Here is a 16,950-nt window from a genome sequence, read left to right on the forward strand (position 1 = left end):
GGATTGTATGGTTGGGGAGGGTATAGGATTGTGTATATGGAATTGTATGGTTGGGGGGGGGGGTATAGGATTGTGTATAGGGGATTGTATGGTTGGGGGGGGGGTATAGGATTGTGTATATGGGATTGTATGGTTGGGGTGGGTATAGGATTGTGTATATGGGATTGTATGGTTGGGGGGGTATAGGATTGTGTATATGGGATTGTATGGTTGGGGGGGGGGGGGGTATAGGATTGTGTATATGGGATTGTATGGTTGGGGGAGGTTATAGGATTGTGTATATGGGATTGTATGGTTGGGGGGGTATAGGATTGTGTATATGGGATTGTATGGTTTTTTTGCCCTTCTGTTGGTTGAACTGGATGGATTTGTGTCTTTTTTCAACCTTCCTATGTAACTCCATTGGATTTATGAGACACAGAAACTTCTCTCTTTCTCCCTTTCCTAAACCTTTTTTAGTTCTATTTATACTTCAGGTTCTTTCTCTAGGACAGCACTTTGGATTTAGAGGAAGATTAAATACAAATGTAAAGAAACATTTAATATGCATCAGGCAAATATAAAATGGATTTTACTGTTATGAGGGGCGTAGATTCTGTTGGCGCTCAGTAATTTCCGTAATTCGGCTTTATAGCGCTCCTCCGTTTGTAGAACGACTCTGTGGTTGTCACATAAGTGGGGGCATTTCTGCAAGATATTGCTGCAGTTTCTGCTATTCATGGACAGCCCTGTCACCAGGCAGCCTGGAAAACAGACAGGATCACAATATTCACATCAATCAGGGGACACACAGCTCTTCAGTATGCAATGTCATGGCTCAGCTCTTCAGTATGCAATGTCATGGCTGAGCTCTTCAGTATGCACTGTCATGGCTGAGCTCTTCAGTATGCACTGTCATGGCTGAGCTCTTCAGTATGCACTGTCATGGCTCAGCTCTTCAGTATGCACTGTCATGGCTGAGCTCTTCAGTATGCACTGTCATGGCTGAGCTCTTCAGTATGCAATGTCATGGCTGAGCTCTTCAGTGTGCACTGTCATGGCTCAGCTCTTCAGTACGCACTGTCATGGCTCAGCTCTTCAGTATGCACTGTCATGGCTGAGCTCTTCAGTATGCACTGTCATGGCTCAGCTCTTCAGTACGCACTGTCATGGCTCAGCTCTTCAGTGTGCACTGTCATGGCTCAGCTCTTCAGTATGCAATGTCATGGCTGAGCTCTTCAGTATGCACTGTCATAGCTCAGCTCTTCAGTATGCACTGTCATGGCTGAGCTCTTCAGTATGCACTGTCATGGCTGAGCTCTTCAGTATGCACTGTCATGGCTCAGCTCTTCAGTATGCACTGTCATAGCTCAGCTCTTCAGTGTGCACTGTCATGGCTCAGCTCTTCAGTATGCAATGTCATGGCTGAGCTCTTCAGTATGCACTGTCATAGCTCAGCTCTTCAGTGTGCACTGTCATGGCTCAGCTCTTCAGTGTGCACTGTCATGGCTCAGCTCTTCAGCATGCACTGTCATGGCTCAGCTCTTCAGTATGCACTGTCATGGCTCAGCTCTTCAGTATGCACTGTCATGGCTCAGCTCTTCAGTATGCAATGTCATGGCTGAGCTCTTCAGTATGCAATGTCATGGCTGAGCTCTTCAGTATGCAATGTCATGGCTGAGCTCTTCAGTGTGCACTGTCATAGCTCAGCTCTTCAGTGTGCACTGTCATGGCTCAGCTCTTCAGTGTGCACTGTCATGGCTCAGCTCTTCAGTATGCACTGTCATGGCTCAGCTCTTCAGTATGCAATGTCATGGCTGAGCTCTTCAGTATGCAATGTCATGGCTGAGCTCTTCAGTATGCAATGTCATGGCTGAGCTCTTCAGTGTGCACTGTCATAGCTCAGCTCTTCAGTGTGCACTGTCATGGCTCAGCTCTTCAGTGTGCACTGTCATGGCTCAGCTCTTCAGTATGCACTGTCATGGCTCAGCTCTTCAGTATGCACTGTCATGGCTGAGCTCTTCAGTATGCACTGTCATGGCTGAGCTCTTCAGTATGCACTGTCATGGCTGAGCTCTTCAGTATGCACTGTCATGGCTGAGCTCTTCAGTATGCACTGTCATGGCCTTCTCACTACAGTGGGCGATTCCTCTCACTGGCAAGAGGCAGAAAATGTCTCTGACTGTTACAATATATGTTTGAAGCTAAAAAATATTATTACAAATAATGTATAGATATGGTGGGCCAATACGGGGCAAATTGATGGTGCCTTTGTAAAGCCCCCTCCAGTTAAACCCCACCAGTGGTCACACTCACAGTGTGTGACCCCTCCCATGTGACAGCCTCGGTGTGTCAGGGTGTGTGACTCCTCCCATGTGACAGCCTCGGTGTGTCAGGGTGTGTGACCCCTCCCATGTGACAGCCTTGGTGTGTCAGGGTGTGTGACCCCTCCCATGTGACAGCCTCGGTGTGTCAGGGTGTGTGACCCCTCCCATGTGACAGCCTTGGTGTGTCAGGGTGTGTGACTCCTCCCATGTGACAGCCTCGGTGTGTCACGGCGTGTGACCCCTCCCATGTGACAGCCTTGGTGTGTCAGGGTGTGTGACCCCTCCCATGTGACAGCCTCGGTGTGTCAGGGTGTGTGACTCCTCCCATGTGACAGCCTCGGTGTGTCAGGGTGTGTGACCCCTCCCATGTGACAGCCTTGGTGTGTCAGGGCGTGTGACCCCTCCCATGTGACAGCCTCGGTGTGTCAGGGCGTGTGACCCCTCCCATGTGACAGCCTTGGTGTGTCGGCGTGTGACCCCTCCCATGTGACAGCCTCGGTGTGTCAGGGCGTGTGACCCCTCCCATGTGACAGCCTCGGTGTGTCAGGGTGTGTGACCCCTCCCATGTGACAGCCTCGGTGTGTCAGGGTGTGTGACCCCTCCCATGTGACAGCCTCGGTGTGTCAGGGTGTGTGACCCCTCCCATGTGACAGCCTCGGTGTGTCAGGGTGTGTGACCCCTCTCATGTGACAGCCTCGGTCTGTGACCCCTCCCATGTGACAGCCTCGGTGTGTGACCCCTCCCATGTGACAGCCTCGGTGTGTCAGGGTGTGTGACTCCTCCCATGTGACAGCCTTGGTGTGTGACCCCTCCCATGTGCAGCCTTGGTGTGTCAGGGTGTGTGACCCCTCCCATGTGACAGCCTCGGTCTGTGACCCCTCCCATGTGACAGCCTCGGTGTGTGACCCCTCCCATGTGACAGCCTCGGTGTGTCAGGGTGTGTGACCCCTCCCATGTGACAGCCTCGGTGTGTCAGGGTGTGTGACCCCTCCCATGTGACAGCCTCGGTGTGTCAGGGTGTGTGACCCCTCCCATGTGACAGCCTCGGTGTGTGACCCCTCCCATGTGCAGCCTTGGTGTGTGACCCCTCCCATGTGCAGCCTTGGTGTGTGACTCCTCCCATGTGACAGCCTCGGTGCCTTATCAGTGCAGCCTTTTTAGTGCAGCCTTATCCGTGGCCATCAGTACAGCCTCATGTCCCTGGATCAGTAAGATTTCTCCTTTCTTTTAGGATATTTGGTGTTTGCTGCCACTGATTGTAATCATCGGATTATTTCACTGATTTGTATAATAAATAAGAAGTCCGGAGTCATTATAGAAATCAGAGAAATAATCCAATATCTGATCAGATCGGAGTAATCGCACTCATCCAGTGACATATTGGGATAGTACATAGGAGGAGATATTATTACCATCATATAGAGGTAAGAGTCTTATTTGTATGATGGAATTCAGTATTCTCACTCAGGGACAAGGATGTGTAAAGAAATTAAATTACTGACATGATGGCTGCCATACCTGGGGGCGGGGGAGGGTACACGATGGCTGCCATACCTGGGGGCGGGTACATGATGGCTGCCATACCTGGGGGAGGGTACATGATGGCTGCCATACCTGGGGGAGGGTACATGATGGCTGCCATACCTGGGGGCGGGGGAGGGTACATGATGGCTGCCATACCTGGGGGCGGGGGAGGGTACATGATGGCTGCCATACCTGGGGGCGGGGGAGGGTACATGATGGCTGCCATACCTGGGGGCGGGGGAGGATACATGATGGCTGCCATACCTGGGGGTGGGGGAAGGGTGGCGGAGTATTAGGCTGCAGTTCCTCACCTATTAGCATTGGCAGCCATCAGGCCAGTTGTAGTAAGTGTGGTCGGCGGCCTGTGGTCTGTCTGAATGTCCTCATTGGTCGGTATTATAATACCAGCAGGTAGCAGTGTAACCGGTTAATGGGGGTGTCAGACTGATTTGCCTCCTGGACCCTGCCCCTCCCACCCAATTCACCCCTTAACACTGGCACTATACTGAAAGTGTAGCGCAAGCCAGCGGGGACCCTTTTCATGCCAGGAGCCAGGAGAAGGCTGTTTTTTTTTTCCGTGTGGGGTGAAGCTTTTTTGCTGCCCCCCTGCAAAGTGCCACCCTAGGCTTGGGCCTTGTCAGCCTAGAGCCAAGATACAGCACTGGCTGTACAGACGCCTCTGCTGTGATGCTTTGCATTGTAGTGCAGCAAAAATAATCCTCACTGTCACTTTCAGAGACAGCGTCACCGACTGACCAATAACTGAACACAATGCACGTGGCTCCGGCATGCTGGTGCGGGGGTTTAAAGGGTTAAACAGGTGGTGAAGAGACAATATAACTCCTCCTCCCTGCTTATCACATGCCTTCTAAGATCCAATAAGGATCAAACAAGTGCAAACCACGCCCAAAAGAGTTCCATTTACTTCGTTACAGTATTTATTATTAATTAATTAATTTATTTATTATTTATTTATTTATTATTAATTTATTTATTATTTATTTATTCATTTATTTATTATTTATTTATTTATTTATTATTTATTTATTGTGTTTTCTTTTTCTTTTGGTTGCACTGGGCGGACTTTTTGTCTTTTTCCATCCCATTTATGTAACTTTGTAACGTTCCATTATTATTCCATGCTTTGTTTTCAGTATAAATCTATGTTTCCAATCCAAACCCGGATTTTATTCCATTCCGGGGTCAATTTTTCTGTAGTTGGAAAAAATGGCACCAAACAGAAATGAGGCTCATTGTCCGGGCTTTTCCCAGCCGTCCAATCACAGATCAGCTTATAGATCCCTGTACAGAGGGGGCGTGTCCCAATGACTGGCATCCATTTGTATCATCCTTCCTGCACTGATATCAGTCATCATCCTTCCTGCTCTGATATCAGTCATCATCTTCCTGCACTGATATCAGTCATCACCTTCCTGCTCTGATATCAGTCATCACCTTCCTGCTCTGATATCAGTCATCACCTTCCTGCTCTGATATCAGTCATCACCTTCCTGCTCTGATATCAGTCATCATCTTCCTGCACTGATATCAGTCATCATCCTTCCTGCTCTGATATCAGTCATCATCCTTCCTGCTCTGATATCAGTCATCATCCTTCCTGCTCTGATATCAGTCATCATCCTTCCTGCACTGATATCAGTCATCACCTTCCTGCTCTGATATCAGTCATCACCTTCCTGCTCTGATATCAGTCATCACCTTCCTGCTCTGATATCAGTCATCACCTTCCTGCTCTGATATCAGTCATCATCTTCCTGCACTGATATCAGTCATCACCTTCCTGCTCTGATATCAGTCATCACCTTCCTGCTCTGATATCAGTCATCACCTTCCTGCTCTGATATCAGTCATCACCTTCCTGCTCTGATATCAGTCATCATCTTCCTGCTCTGATATCAGTCATCACCTTCCTGCTCTGATATCAATCATCATCCTTCCTGCTCTGATATCAGTCATCATCCTTCCTGCTCTGATATCAGTCATCATCCTTCCTGCTCTGATATCAGTCATCACCTTCCTGCTCTGATATCAGTCATCACCTTCCTGCTCTGATATCAGTCATCATCTTCCTGCTCTGATATCAGTCATCACCTTCCTGCTCTGATATCAATCATCATCCTTCCTGCTCTGATATCAGTCATCATCCTTCCTGCACTGATATCAGTCATCATCCTTCCTGCTCTGATATCAGTCATCATCCTTCCTGCACTGATATCAGTCATCATCCTTCCTGCTCTGATATCAGTCATCACCTTCCTGCTCTGATATCAGTCATCATCCTTCCTGCTCTGATATCAGTCATCATCCTTCCTGCTCTGATATCAGTCATCATCCTTCCTGCTCTGATATCAGTCATCATCCTTCCTGCACTGATATCAGTCATCATCCTTCCTGCTCTGATATCAGTCATCACCTTCCTGCTCTGATATCAGTCATCACCTTCCTGCTCTGATATCAGTCATCACCTTCCTGCTCTGATATCAGTCATCATCTTCCTGCTCTGATATCAGTCATCACCTTCCTGCTCTGATATCAATCATCATCCTTCCTGCTCTGATATCAGTCATCACCTTCCTGCTCTGATATCAGTCATCATCCTTCCTGCTCTGATATCAGTCATCATCCTTCCTGCACTGATATCAGTCATCATCCTTCCTGCTCTGATATCAGTCATCCTTCCTGCTCTGATATCAATCATCATCCTTCCTGCTCTGATATCAGTCATCATCCTTCCTGCTCTGATATCAGTCATCATCCTTCCTGCTCTGATATCAGTCATCATCCTTCCTGCTCTGATATCAGTCATCATCTTCCTGCTCTGATATCAGTCATCACCTTCCTGCTCTGATATCAGTCATCATCCTTCCTGCACTGATATCAATCATCATCCTTCCTGCTCTGATATCAGTCATCCTTCCTGCTCTGATATCAGTCATCATCCTTCCTGCTCTGATATCAGTCATCATCCTTCCTGCACTGATATCAGTCATCGCCTTCCTGCTCTGATATCAGTCATCGCCTTCCTGCTCTGATATCGGTCATCATCCTTCCTGCTCTGATATCGGTCATCACCTTCCTGCTCTGATATCAGTCATCATCCTTCCTGCTCTGATATCAATCATCATCCTTCCTGCTCTGATATCAATCATCATCCTTCCTGCACTGATATCAGTCATCACCTTCCTGCTCTGATATCAGTCATCATCCTTCCTGCTCTGATATCAATCATCATCCTTCCTGCTCTGATATCAACCATCATCCTTCCTGCTCTGATATCAATCATCATCCTTCCTGCACTGATATCAGTCATCATCCTTCCTGCTCTGACTGATATCAGTCATCATCCTTCCTGCTCTGATATCAGTCATCATCTTCCTGCTCTGATATCAGTCATCATCCTTCCTGCTCTGATATCAGTCATCACCTTCCTGCTCTGATATCAGTCATCATCCTTCCTGCTCTGATATCAGTCATCATCCTTCCTGCTCTGATATCAGTCATCATCCTTCCTGCTCTGATATCAGTCATCATCTTCCTGCTCTGATATCAGTCATCACCTTCCTGCTCTGATATCAGTCATCATCCTTCCTGCACTGATATCAATCATCATCCTTCCTGCTCTGATATCAGTCATCATCCTTCCTGCACTGATATCAGTCATCATCCTTCCTGCTCTGATATCAGTCATCATCCTTCCTGCTCTGATATCAGTCATCATCCTTCCTGCTCTGATATCAGTCATCACCTTCCTGCTCTGATATCAGTCATCATCCTTCCTGCACTGATATCAATCATCATCCTTCCTGCTCTGATATCAGTCATCATCCTTCCTGCACTGATATCAGTCATCGCCTTCCTGCTCTGATATCAGTCATCGCCTTCCTGCTCTGATATCAGTCATCATCCTTCCTGCTCTGATATCAGTCATCATCCTTCCTGCTCTGATATCAGTCATCATCCTTCCTGCACTGATATCAGTCATCATCCTTCCTGCTCTGATATCAGTCATCACCTTCCTGCTCTGATATCAGTCATCACCTTCCTGCTCTGATATCAGTCATCATCTTCCTGCTCTGATATCAGTCATCACCTTCCTGCTCTGATATCAATCATCATCCTTCCTGCTCTGATATCAGTCATCACCTTCCTGCTCTGATATCAGTCATCATCCTTCCTGCTCTGATATCAGTCATCATCCTTCCTGCACTGATATCAGTCATCATCCTTCCTGCTCTGATATCAGTCATCCTTCCTGCTCTGATATCAATCATCATCCTTCCTGCTCTGATATCAGTCATCATCCTTCCTGCTCTGATATCAGTCATCATCCTTCCTGCTCTGATATCAGTCATCATCCTTCCTGCTCTGATATCAGTCATCACCTTCCTGCTCTGATATCAGTCATCATCTTCCTGCTCTGATATCAGTCATCACCTTCCTGCTCTGATATCAGTCATCATCCTTCCTGCACTGATATCAATCATCATCCTTCCTGCTCTGATATCAGTCATCCTTCCTGCTCTGATATCAGTCATCATCCTTCCTGCTCTGATATCAGTCATCATCCTTCCTGCACTGATATCAGTCATCGCCTTCCTGCTCTGATATCAGTCATCGCCTTCCTGCTCTGATATCGGTCATCATCCTTCCTGCTCTGATATCGGTCATCACCTTCCTGCTCTGATATCAGTCATCATCCTTCCTGCTCTGATATCAATCATCATCCTTCCTGCTCTGATATCAATCATCATCCTTCCTGCACTGATATCAGTCATCACCTTCCTGCTCTGATATCAGTCATCATCCTTCCTGCTCTGATATCAATCATCATCCTTCCTGCTCTGATATCAACCATCATCCTTCCTGCTCTGATATCAGTCATCATCCTTCCTGCACTGATATCAGTCATCATCCTTCCTGCTCTGACTGATATCAGTCATCATCCTTCCTGCTCTGATATCAGTCATCATCTTCCTGCTCTGATATCAGTCATCATCCTTCCTGCTCTGATATCAGTCATCACCTTCCTGCTCTGATATCAGTCATCATCCTTCCTGCTCTGATATCAGTCATCATCCTTCCTGCTCTGATATCAGTCATCATCCTTCCTGCTCTGATATCAGTCATCACCTTCCTGCTCTGATATCAGTCATCATCCTTCCTGCACTGATATCAATCATCATCCTTCCTGCTCTGATATCAGTCATCATCCTTCCTGCACTGATATCAGTCATCGCCTTCCTGCTCTGATATCAGTCATCGCCTTCCTGCTCTGATATCGGTCATCATCCTTCCTGCTCTGATATCGGTCATCACCTTCCTGCTCTGATATCAGTCATCATCCTTCCTGCTCTGATATCAATCATCATCCTTCCTGCTCTGATATCAATCATCATCCTTCCTGCACTGATATCAGTCATCATCTTCCTGCTCTGATATCAGTCATCATCCTTCCTGCTCTGATATCAGTCATCATCTTCCTGCTCTGATATCAGTCATCATCCTTCCTGCTCTGATATCAATCATCATCCTTCCTGCTCTGATATCAACCATCATCCTTCCTGCTCTGATATCAATCATCATCCTTCCTGCTCTGATATCAGTCATCATCTTCCTGCTCTGATATCAGTCATCACCTTCCTGCTCTGATATCAGTCATCATCCTTCCTGCACTGATATCAATCATCATCCTTCCTGCTCTGATATCAGTCATCATCCTTCCTGCACTGATATCAGTCATCGCCTTCCTGCTCTGATATCAGTCATCATCCTTCCTGCTCTGATATCAGTCATCATCCTTCCTGCTCTGATATCAGTCATCATCCTTCCTGCTCTGATATCAGTCATCACCTTCCTGCTCTGATATCAGTCATCATCCTTCCTGCTCTGATATCAGTCATCATCCTTCCTGCACTGATATCAGTCATCGCCTTCCTGCTCTGATATCAGTCATCGCCTTCCTGCTCTGATATCGGTCATCATCCTTCCTGCTCTGATATCGGTCATCACCTTCCTGCTCTGATATCAGTCATCATCCTTCCTGCTCTGATATCAATCATCATCCTTCCTGCTCTGATATCAATCATCATCCTTCCTGCACTGATATCAGTCATCACCTTCCTGCTCTGATATCAGTCATCATCCTTCCTGCTCTGATATCAATCATCATCCTTCCTGCTCTGATATCAACCATCATCCTTCCTGCTCTGATATCAATCATCATCCTTCCTGCACTGATATCAGTCATCATCCTTCCTGCTCTGACTGATATCAGTCATCATCCTTCCTGCTCTGATATCAGTCATCATCTTCCTGCTCTGATATCAGTCATCATCCTTCCTGCTCTGATATCAGTCATCACCTTCCTGCTCTGATATCAGTCATCATCCTTCCTGCTCTGATATCAGTCATCATCCTTCCTGCTCTGATATCAGTCATCATCCTTCCTGCTCTGATATCAGTCATCATCTTCCTGCTCTGATATCAGTCATCATCCTTCCTGCACTGATATCAATCATCATCCTTCCTGCTCTGATATCAGTCATCATCCTTCCTGCACTGATATCAGTCATCATCCTTCCTGCTCTGATATCAGTCATCATCCTTCCTGCTCTGATATCAGTCATCATCCTTCCTGCTCTGATATCAGTCATCACCTTCCTGCTCTGATATCAGTCATCATCCTTCCTGCACTGATATCAATCATCATCCTTCCTGCTCTGATATCAGTCATCATCCTTCCTGCACTGATATCAGTCATCGCCTTCCTGCTCTGATATCAGTCATCGCCTTCCTGCTCTGATATCAGTCATCATCCTTCCTGCTCTGATATCGGTCATCACCTTCCTGCTCTGATATCAGTCATCATCCTTCCTGCTCTGATATCAATCATCATCCTTCCTGCTCTGATATCAATCATCATCCTTCCTGCACTGATATCAGTCATCATCTTCCTGCTCTGATATCAGTCATCATCCTTCCTGCTCTGATATCAGTCATCATCTTCCTGCTCTGATATCAGTCATCATCCTTCCTGCTCTGATATCAATCATCATCCTTCCTGCTCTGATATCAACCATCATCCTTCCTGCTCTGATATCAATCATCATCCTTCCTGCACTGATATCAGTCATCATCCTTCCTGCTCTGACTGATATCAGTCATCATCCTTCCTGCTCTGATATCAGTCATCATCTTCCTGCTCTGATATCAGTCATCATCCTTCCTGCTCTGATATCAGTCATCATCCTTCCTGCTCTGATATCAGTCATCATCCTTCCTGCTCTGATATCGGTCATCATCCTTCCTGCTCTGATATCAGTCATCACCTTCCTGCTCTGATATCAGTCATCATCCTTCCTGCTCTGATATCAGTCATCATCCTTCCTGCTCTGATATCAGTCATCATCCTTCCTGCTCTGATATCAGTCATCATCCTTCCTGCACTGATATCAGTCATCATCCTTCCTGCTCTGATATCAGTCATCATTGGCGTTATTACCTGAACACCGCAGCCGGGTCTGTGAGATACGAGAGCCGAGAACGCTGCTGATCTCCTCGCTGATTATCTCCGCACATAAAGACATCGGATCTGATTGCAGACAGAGAAGAGGTAAAATATTTACAATGTTTATATTAAACTATAAAGAGAATCGCCGGTCATCGTTACATTGTTGCAGGTTCAGAAAGTGTGCTGCTACCCCCCCCCCCCCCCATCCACATTCTTACTGCCCCATCAGTATGAGGAGAGGCCTCATTGGCCAATAGGAATGTGAAGGAGGCAGCAAGGGGCAGTTATGCTTTGGCACTATCAGTAAGTGTAGTCAGGGCTGCTGATAAGGCAGTACAACTGGTCCTGTTGTACTGGGCCTAGGCCTCATCAGCTAAACAAGGGGGCCCAGGCCTCATAAGATAAACAGGGGGGCCCAGGCCTAATCAGATAAACAGGGGGGCCCAGGCCTCATCAGATAAACAGGGGGGCCCAGGCCTCATCAGATAAACAAGGGGGGCCAGCCTCATCAGATAAACAGGGGGGCCCAGGCCTCATCAGATAAACAGGGGGGCCCAGGCCTCATCAGCTATACAGGGGGGCCTAGGCCTCATCAGATAAACAGGGGGGCCCAGGCCTCATCAGCTATACAGGGGGGCCTAGGCCTCATCAGATAAACAGGGGGGCCCAGGCCTCATCAGATAAACAGGGGGGCCCAGGCCTCATCAGATAAACAGGGGGGCCCAGGCCTCATCAGATAAACAGGTAGGCCCAGGCCTCATCAGATAAACAGGGGGGCCCAGGCCTCATCAGATAAACAGGGGGGCCCAGGCCTCATCAGCTAAACAGGGGGGCTAGGCCTCATCAGATAAACAGGGGGGTCCAGGCCTCATCAGATAAACAGGGGGGCCCAGGCCTCATCAGCTAAACAAGGGGGCCCAGGCCTCATAAGATAAACAGGTAGGCCCAGGCCTCATCAGATAAACAGGGGGGCCCAGGCCTCATCAGATAAACAGGTAGGCCCAGGCCTCATCAGCTAAACAGGGGGGCCTGGGGCATCTTTATTGTTTTCTTTTTGTCTAAATTATTACATTGATTTTACTAGACCATCCCCCCACTCTTACTTGCTTACCATGACTTAAATTACATTGCCCCTGGCCCCATCACGTAAACAGGGGGCCCAGGAGGTGAGAGTAAAGGAGAAACTATTTTTCATTTTTGGGGTGTAGGCGGACAAAGTTTAGTGCCACTGTTCCGCTGCACTTTGGGCAGTGGAGGTGGAGTTGAGGGGGGCCCTGTCAGAAAGGCTGTAGGGGGGCCCCGTGATTTTTAACAGCAGCCCTGAGTGTCATAGGTTGGGTTGTCAGGTGTAAAAGGAAGTACAGGAGGGAGAAGGGGAGCATGTAAGCTTTTCCATTATCAGCCTCATGTTCAGCCAGAATAGAAATGTACCGGAGGGAGGAGGGAGACGGAGGGAGGAGGGAGAAGGAGGGAGACCGAGGGAGGAGGGAGACGGAGGTAGGAGGGAGACTGAGGGAGCAGGGGGACGGAGGGAGGAGGGAGACCGAGGGAGGAGGGAGACGGAGGTAGGAGGGAAAAGGAGGTAGGAGGGAGACGGAGGTAGGAGGGAGACAGAGGGAGGATGGAGACCGAGGGAGGAGGGAGACGGAGGTAGGAGGGAGACTGAGGGAGGAGGGGGACGGAGGGAGGAGGGGGACGGAGGTAGGAGGGAGAAGGAGGTAGGAGGGAGACGGAGGTAGGAGGGAGACGGAGGTAGGAGGGAAAAGGAGGTAGGAGGGAGACGGAGGTAGGAGGGAGACAGAGGGAGGATGGAGACCGAGGGAGGAGGGAGACGGAGGTAGGAGGGAGACTGAGGGAGCAGGGGGACGGAGGGAGGAGGGGGACGGAGGGAGGAGGGGGACGGAGGTAGGAGGGAGAAGGAGGTAGGAGGGAGACGGAGGTAGGAGGGAGACAGAGGGAGGATGGAGACCGAGGGAGGAGGGAGACGGAGGTAGGAGGGAGACTGAGGGAGCAGGGGGACGGAGGGAGGAGGGGGACGGAGGGAGGAGGGGGACGGAGGTAGGAGGGAGAAGGAGGTAGGAGGGAGACGGAGGTAGGAGGGAGACAGAGGGAGGATGGAGACCGAGGGAGGAGGGAGACGGAGGTAGGAGGGAGACTGAGGGAGCAGGGGGACGGAGGGAGGAGGGGGACGGAGGGAGGAGGGGGACGGAGGTAGGAGGGAGAAGGAGGTAGGAGGGAGACGGAGGGAGGAGGGAGACGGAGGGAGGAGGGAGACGGAGGTAGGAGGGAGACTGAGGGAGCAGGGGGACGTAGGGAGACGGAGGGAGGAGGGAGACGGAGGTAGGAGGGAGACGGAGGGAGACAGAGGGAGGAGGGAGACGGAGGTAGGAGGGAGACCAAGGGAGGAGGGAGAAGGAGGTAGGAGGGAGACGGAGGTAGGAGGGAGACGGAGGGAGACAGAGGGAGGAGGGAGACGGAGGGAGGAGGGGGACGGAGGGAGACGGAGGTAGGAGGGAGACGGAGGGAGGAGGGAGATGGAGAGAGGATGGAGAAGGAGGTAGGAGGGAGACGGTGGTAGGAGGGAGACGGAGGAAGACGGAGGGAGACAGAGGGAGGAGGGAGACAGAGGGAGGAGGGGGACCGAGGGAGGAGGGGGACGGAGGGAGACGGAGGTAGGAGGGAGACGGAGGTGGAGGGAGAAGGAGGTAGGAGGGAGACGGAGGTAGGAGGGAGACGGAGGAAGACGGAGGGAGGAGGGAGACAGAGGGAGGAGGGAGACGGAGGGAGGAGGGAGAAGGGGGACGGAGGGAGACGGAGGTAGGAGGGAGACGGAGGGAGGAAGGAGATGGAGGGAGGAGGGAGAAGGAGGTAAGAGGGAGACGGAGGTAGGAGGGAGACGGAGGGAGGAGGGAGACAGAGGGAGGAGGGAGACAGAGGGAGGAGGGAGACGGAGGTAGGAGGGAGACGGAGGTAGGAGGGAGAATGAGGGAGGAGGGAGACGGAGGGAGGAGGGAGACGGAGGTAGGAGGGAGAAGGAGGGAGACGGAGGGAGGAGGGGGACGGAGGTAGGAGGGAGACGGAGGTAGGAGGGAGACGGAGGTAGGAGGGAGACGGAGGGAGGAGGGAGACGGAGGGAGGAGGGAGACGGAGGTAGGAGGGAGAAGGAGGGAGACGGAGGGAGGAGGGGGACGGAGGTAGGAGGGAGACGGAGGTAGGAGGGAGACGGAGGTAGGAGGGAGACGGAGGTAGGAGGGAGACGGAGGGAGGAGGGAGGAGAGAGATGGAGGGAGACGGAGGTAGGAGGGAGACGGAGGGAGGAGGGGGACGGAGGGAGACGGAGGTAGGAGGGAGACGGAGGGAGGAGGGAGATGGAGAGAGGATGGAGAAGGAGGTAGGAGGGAGACGGAGGTAGGAGGGAGACGGAGGAAGACGGAGGGAGACAGAGGGAGGAGGGAGACAGAGGGAGGAGGGGGACCGAGGGAGGAGGGGGACGGAGGGAGACGGAGGTAGGAGGGAGACGGAGGTGGAGGGAGAAGGAGGTAGGAGGGAGACGGAGGAAGACGGAGGGAGGAGGGAGACAGAGGGAGGAGGGAGACGGAGGGAGGAGGGGGACGGAGGGAGAAGGGGGACGGAGGGAGACGGAGGTAGGAGGGAGACGGAGGGAGGAAGGAGATGGAGGGAGGAGGGAGAAGGAGGTAAGAGGGAGACGGAGGTAGGAGGGAGACGGAGGGAGGAGGGAGACAGAGGGAGGAGGGAGACAGAGGTAGGAGGGAGACGGAGGTAGGAGGGAGACGGAGGTAGGAGGGAGAATGAGGGAGGAGGGAGACGGAGGGAGGAGGGAGACGGAGGTAGGAGGGAGAAGGAGGGAGACGGAGGGAGGAGGGGGACGGAGGTAGGAGGGAGACGGAGGTAGGAGGGAGACGGAGGTAGGAGGGAGACGGAGGGAGGAGGGAGACGGAGGGAGGAGGGAGACGGAGGTAGGAGGGAGAAGGAGGGAGACGGAGGGAGGAGGGGGACGGAGGTAGGAGGGAGACGGAGGTAGGAGGGAGACGGAGGTAGGAGGGAGACGGAGGTAGGAGGGAGACGGAGGGAGGAGGGAGACGGAGGGAGGAGAGAGATGGAGGAAGACGGAGGTAGGAGGGAGACGGAGGGAGGAGGGAGAAGGAGGTAGGAGGGAGAATGAGGGAGGAGGGAGACGGAGGGAGGAGGGAGACGGAGGTAGGAGGGAGAAGGAGGGAGACGGAGGGAGGAGGGGGACGGAGGTAGGAGGGAGACGGAGGTAGGAGGGAGACGGAGGTAGGAGGGAGACGGAGGGAGGAGGGAGACGGAGGTAGGAGGGAGACGGAGGGAGGAGGGAGAAGGAGGGAGACGGAGGGAGGAGGGGGACGGAGGTAGGAGGGAGACGGAGGTAGGAGGGAGACGGAGGTAGGAGGGAGACGGAGGTAGGAGGGAGACGGAGGGAGGAGAGAGATGGAGGGAGACGGAGGTAGGAGGGAGACGGAGGGAGGAGGGAGACGGAGGTAGGAGGGAGACGGAGGTAGGAGGGAGACGGAGGTAGGAGGGAGACGGAGGGAGGAGGGAGACGGAGGGAGGAGGGAGACGGAGGTAGGAGGGAGACGGAGGTAGGAGGGAGACGGAGGGAGGAGGGAGACGGAGGGAGGAGGGAGACAGAGGGAGGAGGGAGACGGAGGGAGGAGGGAGACGGAGGGAGGAGGGAGACGGAGGGAGACGGAGGTAGGAGGGAGACGGAGATAGGAGGGAGACAGAGGGAGGAGGGAGACTGAGGGAGACGGAGGTAGGAGAGAGACAGAGGGAGGAGGGAGACAGAGGTAGGCAGAGGGAGGAGGGAGACGGAGGTAGGAGGGAGACAGAGGTAGGCAGAGGGAGGAGGGAGACGGAGGTAGGAGGGAGACGGAGGTAGGCAGAGGGAGGAGGGAGACGGAGGTAGGAGGGAGACGGAGGTAGGAGGGAGAATGAGGGAGGAGGGAGACGGAGGGAGGAGGGAGACGGAGGTAGGAGGGAGAAGGAGGGGGACGGAGGGAGGAGGAGGACAGAGGTAGGAGGGAGACGGAGGTAGGAGGGAGACGGAGGGAGACGGAGGGAGACGGAGGTAGGAGGGAGACGGAGGTAGGAGGGAGACGGAGGGAGACGGAGGGAGGAGGGAGACGGAGGTAGGAGGGAGATGGAGGGAGGAGGGAGACGGAGGGAGGAGGGAGATGGAGGGAGGAGGGAGATGGAGGGAGACGGAGGGAGGAGGGAGAAGGAGGGAGGAGGGAGACGGAGGGAGGAGGGAGACGGAGGTAGGAGGGAGAAGGAGGGGGACGGAGGGAGGAGGAGGACAGAGGTAGGAGGGAGACGGAGGTAGGAGGGAGACGGAGGGAGACGGAGGTAGGAGGGAGACGGAGGGAGACGGAGGGAGGAGGGAGACGGAGGTAGGAGGGAGACGGAGGGAGGAGGGAGACGGAGGGAGGAGGGAGATGGAGGGAGGAGGGAGATGGAGGGAGAAGGAGGGAGGAGGGAGACGGAGGGAGGAGGGAGACGGAGGGAGGAGGGAGATGGAGGGAGGAGGGAGATGGAGGGAGACGGAGG

At 52.2% G+C, this 16,950-nt stretch overlaps 2 protein-coding genes across 2 annotated transcripts in view; both read right to left on the reverse strand.

Annotated features, from left to right (window-relative positions):
- The window catches only part of DYNC1LI2 (dynein cytoplasmic 1 light intermediate chain 2), a 332,150-nt gene that overhangs the window by 136,940 nt on the left and 178,260 nt on the right, over nt 1–16,950 (reverse strand). The window lies entirely within an intron of this gene.
- The window catches only part of TERB1 (telomere repeat binding bouquet formation protein 1), a gene marked incomplete at its 5' end in the record, with an annotated part of 113,547 nt that overhangs the window by 20,881 nt on the left and 75,716 nt on the right, over nt 1–16,950 (reverse strand). Inside the window, 2 exons of the mRNA XM_082271067.1 lie at nt 576–743; nt 11,353–11,442. Of these exons, the coding sequence (XP_082127193.1) occupies nt 576–743; nt 11,353–11,442 (258 nt within the window). The remainder of the gene's footprint in view (nt 1–575; nt 744–11,352; nt 11,443–16,950) is intronic.

Source organism: Pelophylax lessonae, assembly GCF_965119305.1.
Source record: "Pelophylax lessonae genome assembly, chromosome: 10".
Classification (NCBI taxonomy): Eukaryota; Metazoa; Chordata; class Amphibia; order Anura; family Ranidae; genus Pelophylax; species Pelophylax lessonae.